Consider the following 25260-nt stretch of genomic DNA (forward strand, 5'->3'; position numbering starts at 1 on the left):
TTTGTGTTTTCTTTTCTTTTTACTTGGCAGAAATATAAAAGTGCAATTTCTATAAATTATTTACTTTTACAATACACCACAATAAATATTCTAATTTTTAGTGACATTTCAAAATTCATTTTTTTTTTAAACTTAGGAGACATAGCCACAGTGAGCTAAAAATAAAGATGCCTGATTTTTTTTTATTAAAGATAAAATCTTAATAATATTGGTTAGCAAGATGCATATTCTATTATTGCTATTAGATCATGCCTCCGAGTTTTTCAAATTATAAAAACATATGCAGATGACATTATATACATTTGATATTGTTCTCATCACAGGCATAATCTAATATAAAAGGGTATATGACATTTATAAATTGGAGATGCTCCAAAGAATCTCCCAAAGTAGGAAGAGGGAGGTGGCAGAAACAGAAAAAAACCAAAAAATCCAAAATACTACACATATACAATCTGTTCCACTTAGATGATTATTTTGTGAATTAGTAAGGGTAAGGGGAATTAAATTTATATAGAAGTGAATTACAGTGCAGATCACAATTATTGTCAATACATTGGGTAAATCATAGCACACTAGCTAGAAAGTTTTGTTTCTAAATCATATCAATTCAAAGCGCTTATTCAACTTCTTGAAGAAAATACAGCTTTCAGTTATCAGTTATTCTACTTATACTGTGCTCTAGTGATTAGTCCCTTTCACATCTCTCCCATAAATGTTAACACAAAGGTACTATAGGAATAAATTGGGATGACTGGGGGAAATGACTCACTTTTAAACCTACACTAGAAATATTAAAGGAACTCTGAATTAGGAGTATAAACAATTTGTCAGAGTGAATTGTACTTGATTTTAAAAGAAACAAAATGCAAATGAATAAGTAAAAAGAAATCCATCTAAATTTAATACTATTTCTAAATTACAGGGTTTATGAATAATCTTTACATATTGAATAATGTGTTTCCCAATATTTTTGCCTCACTTGACAATTTAAGTATAGCTCAACACTATAGCAAGAATTGCACTCAAAAATGATCCTTAAACACGTTACAGAGATGTTTAATGTCTGTTAAATGTAATAGCTACACATACTAGTGGTTAGAAGAGAATAAAAGTTTCATTAAGATACATTCTGAAGATTCATATTTTTCCCCTCATCCCAGAAAAACCAGGGAATTCAAATGCAACCCATAAAATTAAAAAAAAAAAAGTTACTCAGTCATCTTGATGGAAATACCCTAAGATTTCCATCAGAAAACATTTATTTGCTTGTGAATCACTTAACAAATGGGAGAACCCAGTCTTTTTTCCCTGGAGCTTAAATCAATGCAGGGAGGGATTTTCTGACTCAAGTAAGTCTGCAAAACACTTTGGTAACTTAGTCCAAGAAAGTGGCTAGTAACAAATGAGGAAACATTTGAGGATTGCCTACCCAGAGTAAGGAATACAATATTTAATAATCTACGATTGGGGTCATGAGAAGAAATAGCTGAATCCTAGTAAGATCTAGAAAAACATTATTTAACTGAACATTGCAAGTTAAGCTTCTTGTCTTCCCAGATTCATGTTAAGTGTAAAAAAAAAAAAACTATTTGAGCTTTTCCATGGTTTTTTTCCTTTTGATCTAATACTTTTTGCAAAGCATGACAAATATGGAAATATATTTAGAAAAACATGTTTAACCTATAATAGATTGCTTGCTGTCTAGGGGAAGGAGAAAAATTTGACACAAGGTTTTGCACAAGTGAATGTTGAAAACTATTGCTTGTATTTGGAAAAATAAAAAGCTATTATAAAAAAGAATAATCTATTAATTTGTTTGCTAAAACAAATAGGCCTGTCTTAACAATTAATTTTTGTTTTCCTTATTTTTTTGGTTGTCTTGAGAAAAAGAATTCTGGTCTTTGCTATTTTGAAAAATACTAAAATCTGGAGAGATAATTATTTTGGATTATATCATATGAGTTAAAAGAGTATGTGGCTTTTTTCTAAGGAAAAACATGGAGGTCCAAGTTATAAATTTTTCCAACAATAGAGTATGGGTTTGGTATGGTAATCATACCATAAGGAGACCTTGCTCTGTCATTAACTCAATGTATAACCTGGACCAAGTCAAAAGTCTCTCTGTCTCTGCGTCTTGTCATCTATAATACTGAGATAATGTTATTTTATATATTTCACAGGAACATTGTAAAGATAAAGTAAAAAGATTGAAAAGTGTTTTTATTGTTTCAAAGCGCAATACAAATGTAGGTGATGATATGATTATTAATTTTACTTTTTAATAATACAACTGTTAATGTGATCAAGTCAAATGTGTGCTTATAATTATTTTTCCTGAATAATTATTTATGTTTAGCTTGAGAAACAAAAATGAAAATGAAAAAATCTAAATTGTTTGAACAAGGTCACTTAACCCTCTCACCAACTGACTTTCTATATTTTTTAAAAAGTTATTTGTTTAGAAGAGAAGATTTTTAATGTGTCAGCCCAACTCTAAAAACGTATCTCTGGCACAGGTGGTTTTCAGAAGAAGCTGAAGTTGATCTTCCCAATAGCTCAATCTTCTGCATGTGTTTTACAGTGCAGAAAACTGTGGGACAAATCAAGACTTCTGGTCTATCACTGAGGTACCACTTCCCTCAAAGAGGCTAAGGCGGCATGGATGCGGACATGTAATCTGTTTTCAAAGTCGTAGCCAGTGAATTCCTCCTGTAAGAATGAAGATAATTAACTGAATGTTAGCTAAAATATCACTCAGCACTATAGTTTGTCACAATGATTTTTGTACTCTTTTATTTATTATTATTACTTACTATTAATGAAGATATTACTTATCACCCAAAAGACTCAAATTAAGCAATTAATCTTTATAAACTTCATATACAATTACTAAGAATGTTCATTTATTAAGAAAATTCCCCATATTGGCCCTAGAATTAGTCTTAAGTGATGCTCCATATAAAAGAATATTATCAAATCTTACAAATCTACAAGAATAATGTACTTATAAAGTCAAATGATGCTTTTCTATCTTAAAAATACATTTATAGATTTAAACATTAAGACTATAACATCTTTACAAAAAATACGTTGTTTATTTAAAAAATTTATTAGTAGTGGGGCAGCTAAATAGTGCAGTGGATAAAGCACCTGTTCTGAAGTCAGGAGGACTTGAGTCCCAGCCTCAGACATTTACTTGCTGTGTGATCCTGGACTAGTCTCTTAATCTGAACTGCCCCCCAAATAAAAAAACAAAACAAAACAAAACAAAACCATACATACTAGCAAACAAAGGAATACATATTAGTAGAACTGAGAAGATTTTGAGTGATAAGTGATCCCTGTATTAGTGTCTTATTTCTAGTCTCTTTAATACTTTCTGAAGCATTCAATTTTGAACTGAAAAATACATTTTTATCTTTCAGGAAGGAAAAAAATAAGAGTAGGGAAAACTGGTTGGGTTAGTGTTTTTACCTTTGCTTGTAAAAGCAGAGTTCTACCTCTTGCCACAGTCTATAAAAAAGAAAAACGCTATTAACAATCCTTCATGTTGAAAACCAAAACATTTTAGTTAGAGCAAAAATTTTTACTGAAAATGTATATGAAGTGAAGTAGTTAACATGCTTGAATCCAAATTGAGCATAATGCTTAAAAGTATTTGTTGAATTGTTAAAATTAATATATTGAATTAAGAATGAAATCCAAATTGTTGATTAAGTATAAAGGTTTTTCAAATCTCCTCTACATACTATGACCATAATTATTTAATCCTCAGGTAGTTTTACTATTTGTTTTTAACTCAGAAGCTCTACATAAAGATCACTATTAGCCTAGATTCATATTAAAAAAAGACTGGATCAATTGCTCATACAAATTAAGTGAAACTTTTCTTTTATAATATAAGAATTAGTTGATAAATAATTTTCATACTTCCCAGGATTGCTTAAAAGGATATACTTGAATTAAAAAACAACAATAACCCTGAAACTCGACGACTAATGGCTTAGAGCACTAATGACTACTAAAGCATTCTAAGCATTATTAATAATAATACTCAACAATTCTATTTTAAATTCAGGAATTGCTTTCTTTTAATGAGAGATTAGAGGAAATGAAAAATCCTTATTATTAAATAGGCTAGGATTGGTTATTGAAATTAGCATTAGGAGTGATAAAGACTGTAAACAATATGAAAAGAATCAAGATTTTATTCTACTTTACCATACCAATTTATAAATGTTTTAATCTAAATTTTAAATTTAAAATATTTCCTCAAATGAAATACAAATGTATGTCAGTAAGAGAACTGTTAGGATTATAATTCAAGTTAGGAAAAACAAGTGCCACAATTTTGCTTAATTTATAGAATTTAAAGAATCTACATATTAAAGAAACAATGAATTTACTGAAGATAAAAATTCAAAGGACTCATTAAATCACTTAAAATATATTTAAATTAAAAAAAATTTTTTTAATTTAAATTTTTAAAAGAAAGTACCAAGAGTATATCCCAGTTATATATAGCTCAAGATAGAGATAATTAGGATATTACAAATTAGATTTTCAGGATCTACATACCTCCCCATCCTATACTGAATTATAATTCATAGATGATACTACCAACTGGACTACCATTGTCCAAAAATATTATTTATCATTTTAATTTGATAGATGATGCAAACCTAATTTTAAATGAGCAAATAAAAAAGGGCTTATTTCTTATTTCTAAACAGATTCCTGGGAATTTGGTAAAAGAAAAACCACTAGTCAATATTGAGAACTAAAATTTAATGGAATGATTAAGAGATCCTTTGATATAAATTTTACTTTAAAATAAAATATAAGAACTTAAATACAAGAAAACAAATGAAATGGATACATCTTATAGCTTAAAAAAGTTAATTTGTTTACAATAGACTGCTTAAGTTCTATACCTTTGCATATTTTCATTTGTTAATAAAATATACAAAGTACATTATGTCTATATATTAATATACAAAGTATATTACATATTAACATACATATATCTACACATACATTGTATTTGTATACTAGTATACAAAGTATATTAATATAATAATACAAAGTATGTCATCTTACCTCTGGGTTATCCAATAAGAGACAGCCAAGTTCATAACAAGCATATGGTTGAACATATAAATTATTCTGACGGCACAACTCATCTTTGACAGCTCTCTGAAAGAACTGTAAATAAAATAAAGTTATTTAGGTTAATGATTTCTTACATCTATAGCTAAACAAAAATTTCCTTTGGATCTGATTTTCTTTACTCTATGGCTTTCTGAAACCTGTATCTTAGAAAAACTAAAATCAAGTTTGAAAAATACTTTCACAGCTCTATTTAAAAACCACATTATGTATTTATAGAAGCTATTCATCAACCTCCTTTATCAATACCTATCCCATCTCCTACAGTGACTCTAACAATCTTGGCAGAGAGAGAAGCAGAATGGAAAGTAAAAACATATTTTGACTTCTGCTTATTTAGGTATTACCTTGATGATAGGATGTTACTCACATCATCAAAATTTTTTTCTCCCTTGTGAGTTTCACTTTCAATCTCTCTTTCAATTTGGACTAGCATCTTTGGTTGCATAACACGGCAAAACTAATCTATGCATAATGTACAGCAACATTTTAAAAACTTTTGTATATTCTAGAATTTATTTTGCTTTGGATTAATCTCCCCAATCTCTCTTCTCCCTTTTCTTCTAATTTCCTTGAATGAAATATATTTCTGTAATCAACTATGTGTATTTTTTCATCCTTTAACCAGTTCAGATTTATAGTGAGTTGAATTGTTAGCTGCCCCTTGTTTGTACAAATGTCTACTTGTACGCTCCTGATTATTTGAGATAATTTCCCTTAACCTTACTTCCCCCTCCTCAGTCACTTCAGCATATTCCTCTTCTCCCTTTCTTTTTTCTTTTAAGATCATTAAGACACAACAGAACCACTTCCAGACTCTCTCTATGGACCTCTCATGGTGTTCAGAGGTACACATATATCATCTCTCCATATTAGAATGTAATCAGTTTAAGCTTATTTAATGCTGTAATCATTCTTCATTTATATTTATCTTTTTATGTTTCTTTTAAGGCTTGTAAACAAATTTCAGTTTCTATATAGCTCTGCTCTTTTCAGTAGGAATGCTGAAAGTCCTCTATTTCATGAAAAATTGACTTTTGTCCTATAGGAATAAACTTGATATTGCTCGCCAAGTTATTCTTGGCTGTATATCCATATTCTTTGCCTTCTAGATTATTTTATTCTTCTCTGTCCCTTGAAAGTGGTGGCTGCTAAAAATCATGTATGATCCTGACTGTTCCTCCTTAGTATTTGAATTTTTTTCTTTCTGGCTATTGTATTTTTTTCCATTGACTAGAAGCTGTGGATTTTGGCCATAATATTCCTAGGAGTTTTCTTCCTGGGGTTTCTTTCAGGAGGTGACAAGTAAATTCTTTCTATTTCCATTTTGTCTTTTGGTTCTAAGAAATCTGATAAACTTTCTTTTAAAGTTCTCAAAATAGATTGTCTAGGCTGTTGTTTTAGTGATGGCATTTAGACAGTCTGATGAGTCTTAAATTTTTTTTCTCCCTGATCTGTTTTCCAGGCATTTGTTTTTGTTATAAGATGTTTTACATTTTTTCTGTTATTCTAACCTCTTACTTTAAAATTGTTTCTTATTACCTATTGAAATCAATGAGTTCTACTTTGGTGCATTCTAATTTTCAGGAGTTTGTTGCTTGGGAAATTTTTTTTATAGCTTTTTATTTATAAGACATATGCATGGGTAATTTTTCAGCATTGACCCTTGAAAAATATTCTGTTCCAACTTTTCCCCTCCTTCCCTCCACTTCAGATGGCAGGCAGACCAATACATGTTAAATATGTTAAAGTATATGTCAAATACAATATATGTATACTTATTTATACAGTTATCTCGTTGCAGAAGAAAAATAGGATTTAGAAATAAGGTAAAAATAACCCGAGAAAGAAAACAAAAATGCAAGTGGACAACAACAGAAGGAGTGGAAATGCTATGTTCCACACTCATTGCTTGGGAAATGTTTTGTTCCTTCCGTGCCAAACTAGTACTTCCTTTTCTAATTTTTTCTTATATAGTTTTCAATTTTTTCATTTGGTGTCCTTATTTCATTGACAAAAAAAAAAAAAACATTGTTTATCTTTTAAAAAAAATTCTTACTTGATTTCTTCTACAAATTCTACCTGTATCTGATCAAGCTATGTGTTTTGGGTTTTTTTTGAGACTTTAAAAATGTTTTTAAGTCATTCTCTTCTGAGTTTGTCTTAAGTTTCCTTGTCACTATAATAGTTTTTAATAGGAGGATTTTTTTGTTTGCTAATTTTTCCAATCCAATCTTTGAATATGATGTTAAAACTAGGATTTGTGCACTTTAGGAAGGAGGGCATGCTGTTGCTGCTTTCTTGGAGTATTGAGTGTTGTGTTCTAGAATCTTAGGGATAACACAGCACAGGCAGGGGATCTTCAAGATTTCTGGGCTTGAAAAGTAGCCCAATTCAAGGTAAAGTCTGATTGCTGTCACATTGTCTGAGCCCTAGAAGTTCCTGATTTGATTCTGAGCAAGAGTAGATGCTGCTGGACTCAACTCCTCTCAGCCTAGTGAGAAACTCTGCTAGTCCAGGATAATGGAACTGCAACATCTGCCTACTCCAGGGGACAGGCACAGTTCCTTTCAACTTAGCATCTGTAACTGAGAATTAGTTAGTAGACAACAATGTTGTCAGTTCTCCCCCAGGTCTATCTGAGAACCATCAGTATGGGTATTCCTTATAAATAAAATTTTAATTATAGTATATGAAGGACATTTTCTACTGTCAGTTATAAATAAGTTAGGAAGACTAGAATTTACACCCTTACACACACACACACACACACACACACACACCCCTATATGTTGGTGGTAGAGTTTTTAAAAATGCTTCATTTTCTGCTCCTTCCAAGCATACATTCAAATGATTTTCAAAACTTATTTTCTTTGGCTATGTCTAGAAACATTAGCAAATTACCTGAATAGCATCTTCTGAATTTCCCAAACATTTGTGTATGGCACCAAGAAGCAAATTTTTTAATCCAACAGCAGAAGAATCATCAACCTCATGGCAAGCTTGGAGAGATGAGAGGGAAATTACAGGAGGAAGGATAATTAAGAACTCAATTATGATCAATACTACTAAACAAATATTTCATCTTTTAAGCTAATGTGTCAAATTTATGTCTCTGAACCTCAAACTTTGTCCCCTGATGGTACATATAGCTATCTTAAGAGCTAAATAAAGATGAAATTGCTGAACTTAACCTGATGTACATATAATTTTAATTCATTCATTCAATAATTATAAGTGCTCACTATGTACAAGACATGATTCCTATCTTCAAGAAATTATAATCCATCAAAGGGGTTAACACAAGTGCAAAATTAAAAATATAATATGTAGTAAATGCCTCAAGAAATGCATTAACTTTTACAGATGTTCAGAGGATAGTGACAACACTTTCTGGCTTGGACAGAGAGGAAGATCAAGGAAAGTTTCATGACAGATGTGACATTTGGGCTGAACCCTGAAGGATTATAGATTTGTGGAATCTTAGAGGCCACTGATTGTCTGCTTCTCATTTTACAGTCCAAGAAAATGAAGCTGTAAGAAGTGCCTTTCTCAGTGTAAAGTCTGTGAAATATCATTTGTTTTGATGAAGCCCTATAGACAATAGACAAGGCTGTTGGTAGATAAGGTTGTAAAGATAGACTTGAATCTCTTGCAAGCTAAAGAGTTTGAATTTTTAAAAATTGGGATAATCTATCAAATAAATTTTAACAAGGAACTTGAAGACAGAATCATGGATTTAAAGTTGGAAAGTATCTCAGAGGCAATTTAGCTCAATCTTATCCATTTTACAGCTGGAGAAACTGAGACTCAGTGAGTAAATGACTTGCTCAAGACCATAAAAGAAGTGGCAGAAACTACATTAAGATTCAGGTCTACTATATGTACAAAAAATATTCACAGAAGCTCTCTTTTCAGGGAAAAACAGTTGGAAGTTGAGAGGATACCCATAAATTGGGGAATGGCTCAATAAACTGTGGTGTGTGTTTATGATGGAATACTATTGTTCTATGGGAAATGATGAGCAAGATACTCTCAGGAAGAAAAAAATATTGTAAAGTCCTCTATGAACTCAAGCAAAGTGAAACGTACTGCATACAAAGTAATACTGAAATGAATTAGAGATTGGGGAAGGCTTTTTGTGGTCTTGGGTAGAGAATGAAAATTTTTCAGTGATACAAAGGGGAAAAAAAAGAGTATGGCAGAGAGAACAGGACAGGAAAGAAGAGGAGAAAATAGATTTTGGGAGACTGAGGGTTACAAAAAGGAAGGGATCAAAAACAGGATCAGCCCTTAATTTGATGAAATTTCAATGTGACAAGTGATGAAGAATCTTGAAGAATATAAGAGTGATAAAGAACAGGCTACAAAAAAAAAAAAAGACTTGTCTTTATCTTTTGAGCTGAAGAAGAGAAGAAGAGAATGCAGATAAGTAGTCACACTTTAACAATGTAAAGAAGATAGGAGTCTCAGAATTGTTACAATTGAAGAGACTTAAGAAACACAGTCCATTTGAAAACAGAGGCAATCCCATTTTTTTTAAAAAATTATTTTTAAAAGAATTACTGCTGATTTAGTAATTCAATTACACTATCTCTATGAAGAAATTTAAAAAAATTCTGTCCCTTAAGATAGTTGGTCTATTATGTTACTCTAGTGAACTTTAATAAATTAAATTCCCAAACCTCTCTGGGTAGTTCAGAAAGGTTTTGCAAACCTTATTTTCGGCAAATTCATTAAGCATATTTTCTTTTGCTTTAAATTTGATATCATCAATGATATCAGAAAATGATTATGAAGAATAAAGTCAGTGTATCCTTTAGCTTTTTTTCCTCCAGACTAAGTAAAGCTAACACTTTACTATTTTCTAATAATAATATTTCAATTATTTTGTTTATCTTCTTGGCACTTATCCACCTTTCCCCAAAACTTCTTAAAATATTGAACTCAAAACTAGAATTTAAATTGTGTGTGATTTGTTCAGTTCTGGGTATCAGTTCTAGATATTATATTATTACATCATCAGGAAGTCTCTTTACTGAATCATATCTATTCATGTTCAGATTAAGACTTCACTAAGAATACTAGATCTGATATAGTAAAAAGAATGCTAGATTTCAAATAAGATGCTCACCACATATATTACCTTAATTTAAGTCTCAGTTTCGCCTAGGCAGATAGTTAGCACAGTGGATAGCATGCTGTGTCTGGAATCAGAAAGACCTAAATTCAAAACCCTGTCTGAGATACTTTCTAACTGTGTGATCCTAAACAACTGACAACTTCTTTCAACCTCAGTTTTTCCAACTATAAAATGGGGATAAAAGCTATCTTGCAAGATTGTTGTGAGGATCAAATGAGATAATATTTGTTAAGTGCTTAATACATAGTAAATACTTAATAAATGATTGTTTTTTTTCTTTCAAATGAGTTAAATATAGTATCTCTTCTACTAACCACATAGAGTTTATGCATAAAAGTGCTTTAAAAACCTTAAAATGTTTTAAACCTCAATTATTATTACAACTGCTAGTTAAGTATGTTCATTTTGTGCATTTATTATTCATTATCCCTTTGGTAGACTTATGATGTGGAAATTTTCTCTAATAAAACTAAATTTAAAGACAACTACCAAACTATCCTTATAATTGGATATTTTTAAGGATTCTCGGTTTTCTTCATTTTATAAGGTATGACTATAATACAGTGTCTCATTCTTAAACAAACAAATATACTATAACTTGCACTTGGATAGCTATAAACTTATTTCAATGATACTGTCTGTACTTAAAACAATTTATGAAACTCCATTTTTGGAAATGAAATAAGTATGTATATAGCAGCAACTATGTACCAAGTACCATGCTAAGATCTTTAAACAGATATTATCTTATTTAGTCTTTACAACAACCTTGCAAAATAGGTATTATTATTATTACTATTTTCTTTTTACTATTAAGTAAACTGAAGGAAAGAGAGCTTAAGTAAAGTTAAATAGTTAGGAAGTATCTGAGGCTGGGTTTGAACTCCCAGCCCCAGTACCCCACCATAAAGAAAATCAATCTCTACTGCATCATAAGAAAATCAATCTCAGTAATTTATTCATCTAAGTTGAGTACCCATGTCATTCATCAAATTTAATTCTAAGTGGCTTTGAGCTGTTTCAGAAGATCAAATATACTATCAAAGAAACAAAAATTTGCTATGACTAAAGCTATGTTAAAGAGTAAGCTACAGGGTCCAAAGGCTATTCCAAAAGAGGTACTCCCAAAATGTCCAGTGGCAGCATAACTGGACAAATATTCTAAGGTTCTTTGAAGATCAACTGTCATCTTGATGAAGAAATTCTACTACATTTCTTTTTTTAAAAATCCATCTCATTTTGCAGTAAAACTTCTGAAGCTCTAATTTATGTTCATTACCACCCACAAGAAAGATAATTCAAAGTAATTTTTTAAATTTACAAATAAAAACAAAACATCACTAGATTTTAAGTCTGTTCCTTTTTAATTCATACAAAGTACTTTACATACTGAGATATCCAATGATTGATTGTAATAATACATCTGTGACCTGTTTCTTTAATAGATGGACAGAAAAATATGGATGTATAAAAAATTTTCATGTAGTTGACTGCAAATACAACATCTGTAATAAACAATATTATTATGCTACCATGTATTTCTGTTAAGATATATACATCTTATTATTATACCTTAATTTCTTCTATTGCTTTCTATTAAAATGTTCTTACATACCCTATCTTTTATGTAAGAAAAATATCTTTGCCCTTTTTGAATCAGATACAATTAATAACTGAAAAAAACACCATTATTGAAAAAGAAAGAAATAAATCTTTTACCTTGGCTCATTCTCTGCAGGTTGGGAAAGGAACAATTTGGAAGGGCTTTCCACAAATACAGCACTTCAATGGATGCTAGCACACAAAGTTCTTTGGTTGGTATTTGCTTACGAAATCTCTCTGCCTGTAAATTGTTAACATAATAAATCATAATAGCCAATATTTATACTAGCTAGTATTTATACAGCACTTCAAAGTTTACGAGTGCTTTCTACATGTGATATGGTTTTAATAGCACAACAACCTTAGGAGGTAGATGCTGTTATGAACATGCATTTTATTGATGAAGGTATTGAGGCAGACTGAGGCTAACTGATCAGATCTTAAATTAGAAGTTAGGGGATGCCTAGGGAGAAAGATTCTCTTTTTCCATGCCCTTGTATCTCTATCCTTCAATATCTGGAACACATCCTTACCACTCTTGACTTGCCAGCCTTCCATATATTTAGCAATAATTTGTTTTTGTTTTTGTTTTCTCATAGTGATCACATGTGCTCCATTAAACATTGGGAGTCTCTGATTACCTGAGGTGAAGCTCTCCATATCTTAGGTATATTACTATACAAGTGGCTTCATCTTCACCAACAAGAGATATCTCACTACTCACTCACTACTAGGAATAGTATGACCTATTTTTCCCGATGAATGGAACAAAGGAAAAATGCTGAACCTCCTAACAACATATGGAGAGAAGAAAATAAGTAATTAAAGCTTCAAGGTCCAGAAACCAAATTCTTATTTATTTTTTTTTCTAGAAAAATAAATGGATAACAATAGGAATAGTGAACTTGCATAAATTTATCTGGGCCTCATAAGTGAAATACATAGATTATAATTGAGGGCTGCTGGAAAGAGATATTTTGGAGAAATTATTATAATGCTTTAAAGTAGGTTTCCCACTTAGAGTGAAATTTGATTTTAATGTACAATTCTCAGCTTTCATAAAGATTAACATTCCTAGAAAATTGTACAAAATTAAATAATATAAATATTACTGAAACTTAAAGGAAATGGGGGTGGAGTTCCGGCTAACACCAAAACTGTACTTTTTTGGTTAGAGAGCTAAAAGTACACTTTTTGCATATAATTCTTTAAATCAAAACATTATTTCTGATAATGTATTCTTTTCCTAACACAGTAATCATGAAATAGCCCATAAAACACAGTACAAAATAAAAGTGTATGCAAATCATTTTTCTCACTAGTAATTCCCTAGAATTCTATGAGCATCTGTGCTAAAATCTAAATTTTAAAAATCTTAATTTGAGATAATATTCATTTTCATAACACATGGAATTGAGAGTACCATACTTTCCTTCTTTTTGCATCTATAATGAATTGTCCATTTGTTAACACCAAATCATGGCTGACAGCAGCTGCAGATATTCCAGCATGAAGTTTATCTCATACCTTTATTTTTTAACTAGGTTTCATTATGAACTTTGCAGTTTTGGACTTAAGAGCCCAAAGGATGTGTACTTGTATTTGAACTAGAAGCTTTAGCAGTCATTGCATATTTTCATGGTTTTCCCCCAAGCACACCCAGGTTCAATATCAGCTGTTCCACAAACTTGTGTGCATTGAGCTTCTTACTTTTTTTCCCTTCTATTGCACAGATCCAGGAATGAGTACAGTAGGCAAATAAAAATTATGTTACTGATAAAATCATGCAAATGCTTGAAGCTGTGAAAAATAAACATACAATGATGAAGATTGACTAGCAAATGTATTATTATGAATTAATGTTCATTAAGGTAACTTTATACAAGATATGTCTGCATTGAATTCATGCTCAGCATGAATAATAATAATGCTAATAGTTTTATATCTAATGAATTTATATCTTTCCAATATTTTAAAGGATGTTGCTTTAACTGACCACATGCAAATCTGCCTCATTTATAACTAACACACTTTATCAAGACATAGAAATTTTAGGAATGTAAATGAAAAAGAAAGTAATCTTTACTCATAAAAATATTCAGAATACCTGCTACAAGATGAATTTCTAATGTGATCTTTAAAGCTGGATTTTTTTTTGTTCTATAATTTTAGTGAATTTTAAAAAATTTTACTCAATTCCATTACTTTTAGCTTTATCTTCATATAAATTCTAATCCATGATAAACTATTTCATATTATCTTTCTTTCAATGTAATAAATTTAAAATGATAAAACACAAAATAAATTTAAGTGCCACAGAACCCAACATAATTCATTTTAGTATCTCTTTAGAATTCAGTCCTCTTTGGTGAACAATTCTGGCTTACTTTTATTTTTCTTGAGTCAAGACCTAAATGTTCTCTGAGGTCTCCAATTTAGAAAACCATGTGCTTATTACCTCTTTCCTAGCATTTCCCCTCCCAATCTTTAGATGGTTTATCCATAGATATTTGATCCCCTTTTCCTTGGGGGTCCCCATATTAATATGAAAATCAGTGCAGATATCTGATAAGCTTAGCCTGCTAAAGCTCAGAACTCTTCAGTTCAAAGGAACCACACTCCTTGGCCTACTAGGTAGCTGTAATTACAGACATGGGCTTCCATGCCTACCTAATGTCACTAGCTTTTAATATAATTATCTGGTACATCCCCAAAAGTACTACTGGTTATACATGAGAATAACTATCAAATGGCAGATATAATATCAGTTTCAATGTACCTTTTTGACCGAGAATTGTTCAATTTGGTTGTTTTTCCTTTTAAAAAGCCTCTGTACTTCTCTGAATACAATCTGTGCTCCATCCACATCACCAGTGGCTCCCTGACAAACTGTAAGAAATCATAATATTTTTAGGATATCAGAACAGGTAACTGAGGGAAGCTTACTTTTATCACATCCTGCATACATTATAGAAGAAAAAACAAATAAAGTAAATATTTTCAGAGAGAAGACAAATATTTAAGTAAAGAGCTGCAACATTCTGAGAAAAATTAGTCAAATTAGTATTTACTTATTAGGTATTTATATTCCCAGACCTGTGGAAGATATCAGATGCGGGAGACATGTTTTTTGTTTTCTATGATCTCTGACCTTGCTGGGGAAGAGATCTTCAATGTAAATAATTAGCTAATCTTAGAAGAAGATATGTAATTAAATGCTAGATTATAGCAGAATAGGCTAAATGTTATGCAAGTTCTGAGAGAGAGAGAGAGAGACAGACAGACAGACAGAAAAACAGACAGACTGACAGAGAGAAAGAAACTGAAAGAACACAGTAAAGTTGTAAACAGAATGGATAGAGTACTAGGAAAAGTTCATATGAAGGAGTTTAAGCTGAAATTTGAAATTCATTCATTCATTTATTTATTCATTGACCAGCTTAAATGATGATGATATCTTCCTTTAGAGTCTTAGCTAACGAGATTGCTTCCTGACGATATGCTATGGTATGCTAGCTTTCTCGTGATTATGTGTATATTTGCCTTTTCTGTCCTACAAGATTATAAAATGTTGAGGGCAGAGACCACTTTTTCATCTTGCACAGAAATAGGGCACAGACAGTGATCTCACTGGCCCAAGAAACTCCTTGAAGCGGCATCTGCCAATTCAGGTTGGCATCTTCATAACGTCTAGTCCTGGGGAGCTGTCCAGGATACTGAGAGGGTAACCCACCAGGGAAAGCCTGTATGTCAAAGGCAAGATCTGACACCAAGACTTCCTGGATGAGGATAGTCCTCTCCATCTTACTTTTCATAAAACTTAGCATGGTGCCTTGCCATAAGTGTGAGCCTCTGATTCTATTGGTGTTATGATAAGCTTAGGAAGGCAGAGTAATAGACCTAGATAGGAGACACGTTGGCTGAAGCAACATCCTATTGTTAAACACAAACGTATTACACTACATTTGAGTTTATTTCCTAGTTTTGTGCACACTAAAGGTGGTAAAAGCTTTCATACATTGTGTCAGTCTATGGATAATTTAAAAATGATTAAATTACCTTACAGCCTTCCCTTTTCTTGGATAAATAAGTCCCTTCTACTAATAAGACTCACTCACCTTACAATCCTTAAATAAGATAATACATGCAAGGCACTAAAATTAATTACTAGTTGATTAAATTTCTTCTCTGAGGCCATGAAAATTCTGCATATTGCCTTAAGCATGTATCATATTATCACGAATCAATTACAAGCTAATAGTTTATGTAAACATAAACCAACATGATATAAAAATGGCTGTCCTTTTGGGAAACCTATAAGCAAGAATACATAAATGCCTTCGAATCTCAGAAAGGAATAATGCCCTCCCAACAACAAGGCCTATAGGAGATTGTCTACATATGAAGATATCCATGATATGCAAAATTGAATCTCATAATTAGCTAAATTTTGCTTTTAAGGGTTGTGAAAAAGAGAAATGGTATCTTTAAAGCAATGTTAAAATTAATCTAAACTCTTGTGTGGCATAATAATGTACCTTCATAATTTTGATCTCAAATGATAATCTTATGGAATACTTCACTCTTACTAAGAGTACAGCATGTATTGCAGTTTAATTTTTAAACCACACTCTTTTTATTAATTCTGTTTTCACAATCCTGTTTTTTCTGCATGAAAGTTTGCAGAAAATTAGACAATCTCTCAGTATTTCTTCTAATTTGAAATGACAGAAATATAAAACTATGTATTGGATGACAGATTGATTATGACTTTTCCCCACTAGGAGGCAATAGCTCTCCACTTATTTCATTTGCAAAACCTCTCAATACTGAAGAACTCACTCATCCCAAAGAAAAGACTTCCCACTCACCTGCAGTTAAATATGCATAATAGCATTGAGACCACCTTGACTCGTTTTTGAGTCTTTCAAAGGAAGTGAAAGCATCTTTAAAGTTCAGTTCTATCATACTGCACCAACCTATAAAAGAAATAAGCTTTAAAATGATCACTTAAAAGCAACGAGTTTTAGAGACTCACATTTCTTTTATTACTACAGAATTCTGAACAGCTGATCTGTTGTTTCTATCTTCAATCAAAAGATATGTGCTATCTGAAAACTAAAAGCACAAATTTCTTTATCCTCAGAAAAAGACTTCATGTGGAAGTTGTAAATAAGTCAAAGCACTTCTTGATTTCAGGCTCAGAATAAGTATAATAGGGAATGATTTAAAGATTTCTAGGAAAAAAAATAGTAGTTTGTCTTGTTCAATTCTCAGAGTTGCATTGATCAAATAGTAAAAATACAAACATATAGTTATGTGATCATGGAAGTGAAGGATATGAACAATTCACTTCCTACAAATTGTTCCCTATTAACATAAATATAAAAGGCTATCAAAAACAGATGTGCATATCAATGTATGTGTATATGTATGTGTGTATGTGTGTGTGTGTATGTGTGTGTGTATTCTCCTGATTATATGAACAGCATATTATGCAATAAAGCAATCTTTCAAATACTGTCATCATCTTGAAGAGTATTATACAAATCAATTCCAAAGATGTTTGAAGCATTTATTTGACTCATGGTATGAATTCTCAATGAATTCTATGAAATAGAATTACCAGGCAGAATCTTTTTAATAGATGAGAAAATAGATGCAAAAGGCTAAAGCTACTTGTTTAATATTTTTTAGTAAAATAGTTGTGAGGCTATTAAAAGAATTCATTTCCCAATTCAATCCCCCCAACATTAACAACTGTTATACTAATAATAATAATGGTTAGCTACAGGAATGGTTAGAGGTATCTTCAAATAAAGACATGCATTTAATTCTTGTAACAGTTCTGACAGTGGCTTGTGATATGAAATCTATGTATTTTGGAGTCAACTAATTATCCCCAAATTCTGAGAGCACAGTAATTTATGTTATTAAAAAGTCATGATCTAGATCCAAAAAATTCATGAGTAAAGGTAAAAAGGGATTCAGTGTCACTTCATTCAATTTCACTGGGACCCATTTTAGTACTGCTTTATGACCATTAAATTTCAGCAAAATGCAGATAACATTAATGTATTTTATAGCCATATTTAATCATTTTCTGTAGTTATTACAAGGATTCAAAATTCAAATTTTAATATCAATTACTGAGTAATTTTGAGTATCTGGATTATTCTCAATTTGGTTTTTAATCACAAGCAGAAATCATTTGAATCTACAGTTAGGAATGAAGAAGTGGCTATATAAAATGATGTGCTTAAAGCACACCAATGAGGGATTCTAGGAAAAGTCACCAAAAGGCCATATTAAAGCATTCTCCCCCTCTCTTAATTAGGAGTATCTTTTTGAGAAATATTGACTTTTAGTTGAAAGAACTCTTGGTTAAAGTGTTCAAAGATTTGTTTGCTTTGTTTATGTCATTTTTCTGTTAATAAATACCTGTATCAGGGAATGGAATTACATAATAGAGTGGATAAGTGTCGGTTTTTGTTTAGTATTTTAATCAATTTGAAATATTTGTTTTACTTTTTATTTACTTTTTAGCATTCTTTCTTTAAAGTTTTGAGATCTAAATTTTCCCCCTCACTTAAGTCCTTCCTCATTCACTGAAATACCCATTATACATGTGAAGTCATGCAAAAGAAATATTTTCTTTAAAAAAATCCATAACAACTACACAGTACTGGCAGACTGAAAAAGAGCAGGAAAGGAAGATGCTTATTTCAAGTTTGTTTTATAAACTCATTTAAAGCAAAGAAATAGGTGTTGTAAGTGAACCTTGAAAATTAGGTTTTATATTTTAATACTCTTCCTAACATTTTCCCATGTTATACAATTAAAACAACACTATCTTAGAGTAGTAATATGAAGCCAAACTAGAACAGCAGATTATTATTATATACTCTGCTAGCTCTGTGATGGCCCTTGATACTTGATAAACTAGGAAATTTTAAAAATATACACAGCTTGAAATGAATTAAGGAGGAAACAGACAACAACATAGATATCCTATGACAACAAGAGGCATGAACTTTAAAGTATTTACCAATTTCATAGAGACAGACATGTTGAATTTCTCGTTGATCTATCGCAAGTTCCAGAGCCGTATGGAAAGAAGTCAAGGCACTGTTGATCTGACACTAAGGGGAAAAAAGCAAAAATGAAACACACAAAATTAACTTCTATTATCTAAAATTATATCAGCAATAGATATCATTATAATAAAAAATTGTCATAGCTACTACTATGTACTGACACCTTGAAATGCTTTCTCCACTATCTAAATTCTGCATACATTTCAAAACATAATTTCAGCCTCATTTCTCCATGAAGCATATTCTTACTGCTATGATACTCAAAGATTTTCCCATTTCCTGAATATTTAAGGATACTCATGCCAACCAATTACAGGAGTTTGTCATTGCCATAGGCAATGTCCTATACAAAGGCCAAATAAGATGGATTTCCTACAGACCTCAAGGTTCTCCAGAAGTTTTGGATGTGGATAACATTATGCCAATTACATAAAATTTTAGATCACTATAAGGTCTCATCAATGAGTACTACAACTACCAAAATTGGACTGAGCTACCAATATGCACATGAAAAACGAAACGGGTAGCCTATTATTGCTCAGATGATGACATACTATTAGCTGGATTGGCAGATGGGAAGCCCCACTGATTTAGTCTGTTAACAAATACAATTATCCATTCTATATCTCAACTTTCCCCACAGTGATTTCAACCTATTGTGAGTCAACACAAGATATCAAGTAGAAATTTGGGAGGAGTTTGGCAGAAGTCATAGAGGACAGAGAAGAAGTTTAGAAACTCAGAAATGCATAAAATTTATGTATTATTGTATAATATCAACATATATTATCTTTTATAATAACCCAATTTTTTTTGATACAAAGGGAAGGCCCAAATCCCCATGATGTGTAAAGGATAAATGTACATCCTGGAAAAAGAGATTACAAAGAGATAACAAGCAGGGCTGTACTGTATCTAGGAAATTGGAGAGCTCTTTCAAAGAAAGGCCTTCCAAATTGTTCCCTTGATGCAAAAGTTTATCTTTTAAAAGTTAATATCCTTCAATATATGTTATATGATTATAATCCATTAAATATTTTAATGTCAGAAAAATTAAAATTTTTAATAACCCAAAGGACTAAGGAGACAAAAACACACGGGTGTAGGTGTAGGTGTAGGCAAAAGACTTGCACATAAAAAAAGTTATGAAAAGGAGAATTGGTAATGTAGGTAATTAAATGGCACAACCAAGAGTCAGGAAGAAGTGAGCTCAATATGACTTCAGATACTTACTGTGAAACTCTAAGCAAGTCTCTTAATAGTGAGGCAGGAAAAAAACTTCCATTTCTCAGATAGTGAGAGAAAAAAATGAATTAACATATACAGAATTTTGCAATTTTCCAAACCCCGAAATACTAGCTATTACTAGTGTGAATGAAGGTAAAATCTATGACCCAAATCCTATAGTGGCATTCATGAAATATTAAAAGGAAATAAAAGATTTCTTTCAAAGCACTAAATAATCCTGGAGGACCTATGGAAAGACATGGACAAAATTTACATAAGAAAAGTTAGATTGGATTGTGATTGCTTCTGAAGGATGTGCACTAATGAACATAGGATTGATTATAGAGAGCTGAAAAGGCACCTCAGAATCGATCTAGTCCAGAAATCTTCAAAATCTGAGATCCATTAAATTTTTAAAAATATTTTTATTGCTCTGTTTCAATGTGATTAGTATTTAAAATAATTATCCTTCTTTTTATATTTCATATTATGTATATATATACATATACATATATACATATATATATATATATAATTATCTTTCTGAGAAAGGATCCATAGACTTCACCAGATTGCTAAAGGGGTTCCATGATACCAAAAAAGTAAATGGCTGCTTAAACTATTCCAGTTCTCTCATTTTATATATGAAGAAGCTAAGGCCCAAAGAAGATAGAAGAACTGAGTTGTCCAACATCACACAGAAAGTAAATGACAGAGCCAAGTTTGAGATTCAGGACTTCTGACTCCATATTTAATAATCTTTTCACCATGTTGCCTCTAGCTTAAAGTCTGTAGATCTATCAAAGTATTAATTATTAGAAGAAAAAATGGATGTTTTCCTTCTATAGTAAAAGATTCTTTTTAAACCATTTTTTAAAATATAAGCTCTGAGATCCAGAGCTTCCTTGCTGGTCCTCACCCAGGACATTCAACTCGCCCAGACTCTGGACAGTTTCTCAGGCTGTCTATCCTCTGGATTTGGATTTTTCTTCCTCCTTATCTCCACTTCCTGACTTCCTTTAAGACCTTTCTCAAAACCCAACTTTTACAGGAAATTTTTCCTAATCCCTCTCAATACTAATGCCCTCCCTTGTCTCCATTATGTTTCTATATAGTTTTTGCATGTTATCTTTTTGCTATTAAACTGTCTTAAAAATAGGGATTATCGTTTATCTTTCTCTGGAGCCTCAGTGCTCAGCAGAATGCCCAGTATATGGTAGGGGCCTAATATTTTCTGACTAGTTGGCTGACTAAAAGAACAGTATTTGAAACAGGACACGAGTTAATAAAAACAGAAGCCAGTAGTCTTTACTATAAACACTAATTTAAAAATTCTAAATACCTATGATTTCTTCAATATTATAGATACATCTTTGTTGGAATCCTTACAAAATGTTAATTTAGCATGGTACTTAGCAAATTCTCTAGCTCACTAATGTATTTAAGTACTCATTGGAGTTCAGACGTTTGGGAGATTTCAGGGTTAAGATATCTGAATTCACACCTCCCTTAATCCCTACCTCCAAAAGGAGTCAACCTTTGGGAGATCATATATAAAGAGGCTCTTAGCTTGGGTAAGTTACTTTGGAACATTGCCAGGGGTTGGAGAGGAGCACTCTGGGAGGAAGCCCACAAGCCCTCTCTCCGAGGCAAGAGAGATTCATTTTCAATTTTCACGTTTGTGCTGGCTGGAGGCCGAAGAAAGCAGAGGCAGAAGCAAGGGTTCTTAGAACCAAGGAGAGAGAGAGACCTCTAAGAAAACTAACCAGGCAATACTGAAGGACACAATAAAAGATTTGGACTTTTATCACCTGGCTGTGTTTGGAGTAATTATTACTTTTAACTGAAACTAAGGCTGCCTCCGGAAAACCTCCCCCAAAAACCTGCTCCTAGAGAGAACCAATATTTTAAAGAAGAAAAACACCACACACCTTCTACCAAAAGGATTTCTATATACTGTAGAATAGACAGATAGGTCTTCCTGGCTCCAGGTTCACTGAACTACCTAAGTCCAAATTTAGTCTCAGACACTTACTAGGTTTGTGACACTGGACAATTTAACCTTGTTTGTCTCAGTTTCCTCATTTATAAAATGAGTTGAAAGAGGAAATAGCAAGTCACCCCACAAAGAGTGGGATATGACTAAACAAAAAAACAAAAACCAAAAAACAACTACAAGTTAGTAACTATTCTTTATAACTTTATAACTGATAACCAGAGGAATTCATTATCTTATGATGACCTTTTGCTTCATGTCTCCCTAATCTTGGCTAACTTGGTCCTTGGGCAGCAAGCTCAGAGCCCATTACTAGATTCATGATGAAAGCCTTTCTTCAAATGTGCTTTTGGGAAATAATCTTAAAAAACACAAAGTCTCCTCCAGGCCATAAAAGATGTACTGGAATAAGATTTTCCTAGATTGAAAACAGATTAATTCTAAGTGAAGTCATAATAAAATGAGAGAATGTTAGCAACAGCAGACAGAAATTCTATCCCTCTTCTTCCCATCTGGATTTCTTGATGAACCAATTCAGCTCTACACTGTTTTCTCTCATGAATCCCTACTCCTTAGGCCTCCCATTATATCACCAATTACACTTGGCCAAGTCTCAGTCTTGCTATCTTTTGCTTCTACTCATGATGTTCAACAAAAATGAAGAAAATCACACGACCATTTTGATTAGTCTATATATTACACAATCTCAACTGGATCCTCACTGTTATCCACATCTTTTCATCCCTCTTCAAACCCCCCTTGGCTTCTCTCCCCCAGCTTACTCAGCTGAGAACCTTGCCTCCTTTTACAGAAAAAAATAGAGGCTATTCAAAGGATAGCTCCCTCTTCTCACCTTCTCCTTATCTCCTTTCATTCAGGTACTGTCTGCCATTATTCTTCCTTCACCCTTACCTCACATAATGAAGTGGTATTACTCTCTATACCAAGGATAATCCCTCTACTTGTTCAAGCAATACCATTTGATCCTGCTTCCTCCAAAAAATTGCTCCTCCTTTAATTTTCACTCTTATTTTCTTTAAAGTTTTTTGAGTTTTATTTTCAATTCCAAATGATCTATCTCTGTCTTCTTCTCTATACATTAAAGGAGCAAGAAATACAATACTCATTTTATATAAGAAGTCATGAAAATCATTTTTCCACATTGGCCATCTTGGAAGAAAAAAAAAAGCAAGAAAAATAATGTAGAAAAAATATGCTTCAATCTACACTGGAAGTTCTTCAATTCTCTATTTAGAGGCAGATGGTGATTTTCAACATGAGTCCTTTGGAATTGTCAAGGATCCCTGTAGTGAGCAGAGTAGCAAAGTCATTCATAGTTGATCAGTTGATATTGCTGTTATTTTGTACTAAGTTCTCCTAGTTCTGCTCATTCTGCTTATTTCATTTTGCATTAGTTCATATAAGCCTGCCCCTCTATCAATTCTTACAGCATAAGAGTGTTCCTTCACTGTTTAGCCACTCCCCAAATGATGGAAACCCCCTTAATTTCCAATTCTATGCCATAACAAAAAGAACTGCTATAAATAAAATTGTAAGGCAGGTAAGGATTGCAATGGAAAGAGGGCTGGGCCTGGAGTCAGAAAGACCCATCTTCCCAAGTTCAAATGTGACAGTCATTTACTAGCTGTGTAACCCTGGGCAAAATAACTTAGTTCTGTTGGCCTCGGTTTCCTCATCTGTAAAATGAGCTTTAGAAGGAAATGGCAAACCACTCTAATATCTCTGTCACAGAAAGTTGAACATGACTGGGAAAAAAACCAACTGAACCACAGTTAAATATTTTTGTACATATAGGACTTTTTCCTTTTTCTTTGATCTCTTTGGGAGTGCTATTACTAGTAGTGATATTACTGAGCCAAGCGGTAGGTGCAGTTTCATAGTCCTTTGGCAGAGTTCTGAATTATTCTCTGTCACTTATTTTCAACTTCTCCCTTGCTACTGATTCACTCTCTACTGTCTATAAGCCTGCTCAAGTTTCTTCCCTAGCCTAAAAAAAGTTATCCCATTTGATCCTTACCTCCTGTCATTGTCCTTCATCTCTTTGGCTGTCTACAACTCTCAACCTCTTATAATCCAGCTTCTGATCTAATCATTCCACCAAAGTTGTTCTTGCCAAAATGACTGGTGATCTCTCAGTGGCCTTTTCTCAGTTCTCATTCTCCTGGACCTCTCTGTAGCTGCTGACACTGTTGATCACTCTCTCGAGTTTAATGCTCTTTTCTCTTTAGATTTGGGGACATCCCTCTCCCTCTGCTGCTTCTCTTACCTACCTGATCAAACCTTCTCTGGATCCTTTGCTGGACTCTCAGATCATGTCCTCTGTCAGTGTTCCTCAGGGTTCTATCCTGGGCCCTCTTCTCATCATCCTCTATACCACTTCCCTTGGTAATCTCATCAGCTGCCCTGGATGTAATCACTATCTCTATACTAATGATTCTCAGGTCTAACTCCTGTCCCAGGCCTACTTAGCTCTAATCTTCAAAAGTCTCTCAGACAGGTCATACTAGCTGCTCAGTAGATGTCCCATAGGTGGATTAAATCTCCTAGGCCCTCAGGCTCACATCCAAGAAGTCAATCTGTTCTCACCCCCAATCTCTGCTGATTTCCCCTCTACAACATCTCTGCAACATGCCGCCTTCTCTCCTGGGACACTGCCACCACTCTTGTGTAGGCCTTCATCATCTCACTCTTGAACGGCTTGCCTCAAGTCTCTCTCCTCTTCAAACCATTTGGCTACTAAAGTGATTTTCCTAAGGTCTAATCAGGCCACTTTCTCTGCCCCCCTCAAACTCCAGTGGTTCCCTATTGCCTCCAGAAGCAAACAGAAAATACTCGGTTTTGTATTCAAAGCCCCTCATCACCTAATTCCTTTTCTATCTTTCCAGACTTCTCCAACCTTTACTCCCTCAACATGTACTCTTCATCCAGTGTCACGCCTGGCTGTTCCACCACAAGAATCTTCCTCTCTCAACTCTGGCCATTTTTTCTGACTGTTCCTCATG

General features: G+C 32.7%; 1 protein-coding gene across 1 annotated transcript in view; it reads right to left on the bottom strand.

Annotated features, from left to right (window-relative positions):
* Window positions 1-25260, bottom strand: part of TTC39C (tetratricopeptide repeat domain 39C) — a 110257-nt gene continuing 84997 nt past the window's right edge. The window contains exons 7-14 of the mRNA XM_051970334.1: window positions 18966-19059; window positions 16789-16896; window positions 14697-14806; window positions 12035-12158; window positions 8077-8174; window positions 5104-5208; window positions 3478-3516; window positions 1-2712 (exon numbers count right to left, since the gene is read on the bottom strand). Coding sequence (XP_051826294.1) covers window positions 2623-2712; window positions 3478-3516; window positions 5104-5208; window positions 8077-8174; window positions 12035-12158; window positions 14697-14806; window positions 16789-16896; window positions 18966-19059 — 768 coding nt within the window. The 3' untranslated portion in view covers window positions 1-2622. The remainder of the gene's footprint in view (window positions 2713-3477; window positions 3517-5103; window positions 5209-8076; window positions 8175-12034; window positions 12159-14696; window positions 14807-16788; window positions 16897-18965; window positions 19060-25260) is intronic.

Source organism: Antechinus flavipes, chromosome 1 (assembly GCF_016432865.1).
Source record: "Antechinus flavipes isolate AdamAnt ecotype Samford, QLD, Australia chromosome 1, AdamAnt_v2, whole genome shotgun sequence".
Taxonomy (NCBI): Eukaryota; Metazoa; Chordata; class Mammalia; order Dasyuromorphia; family Dasyuridae; genus Antechinus; species Antechinus flavipes.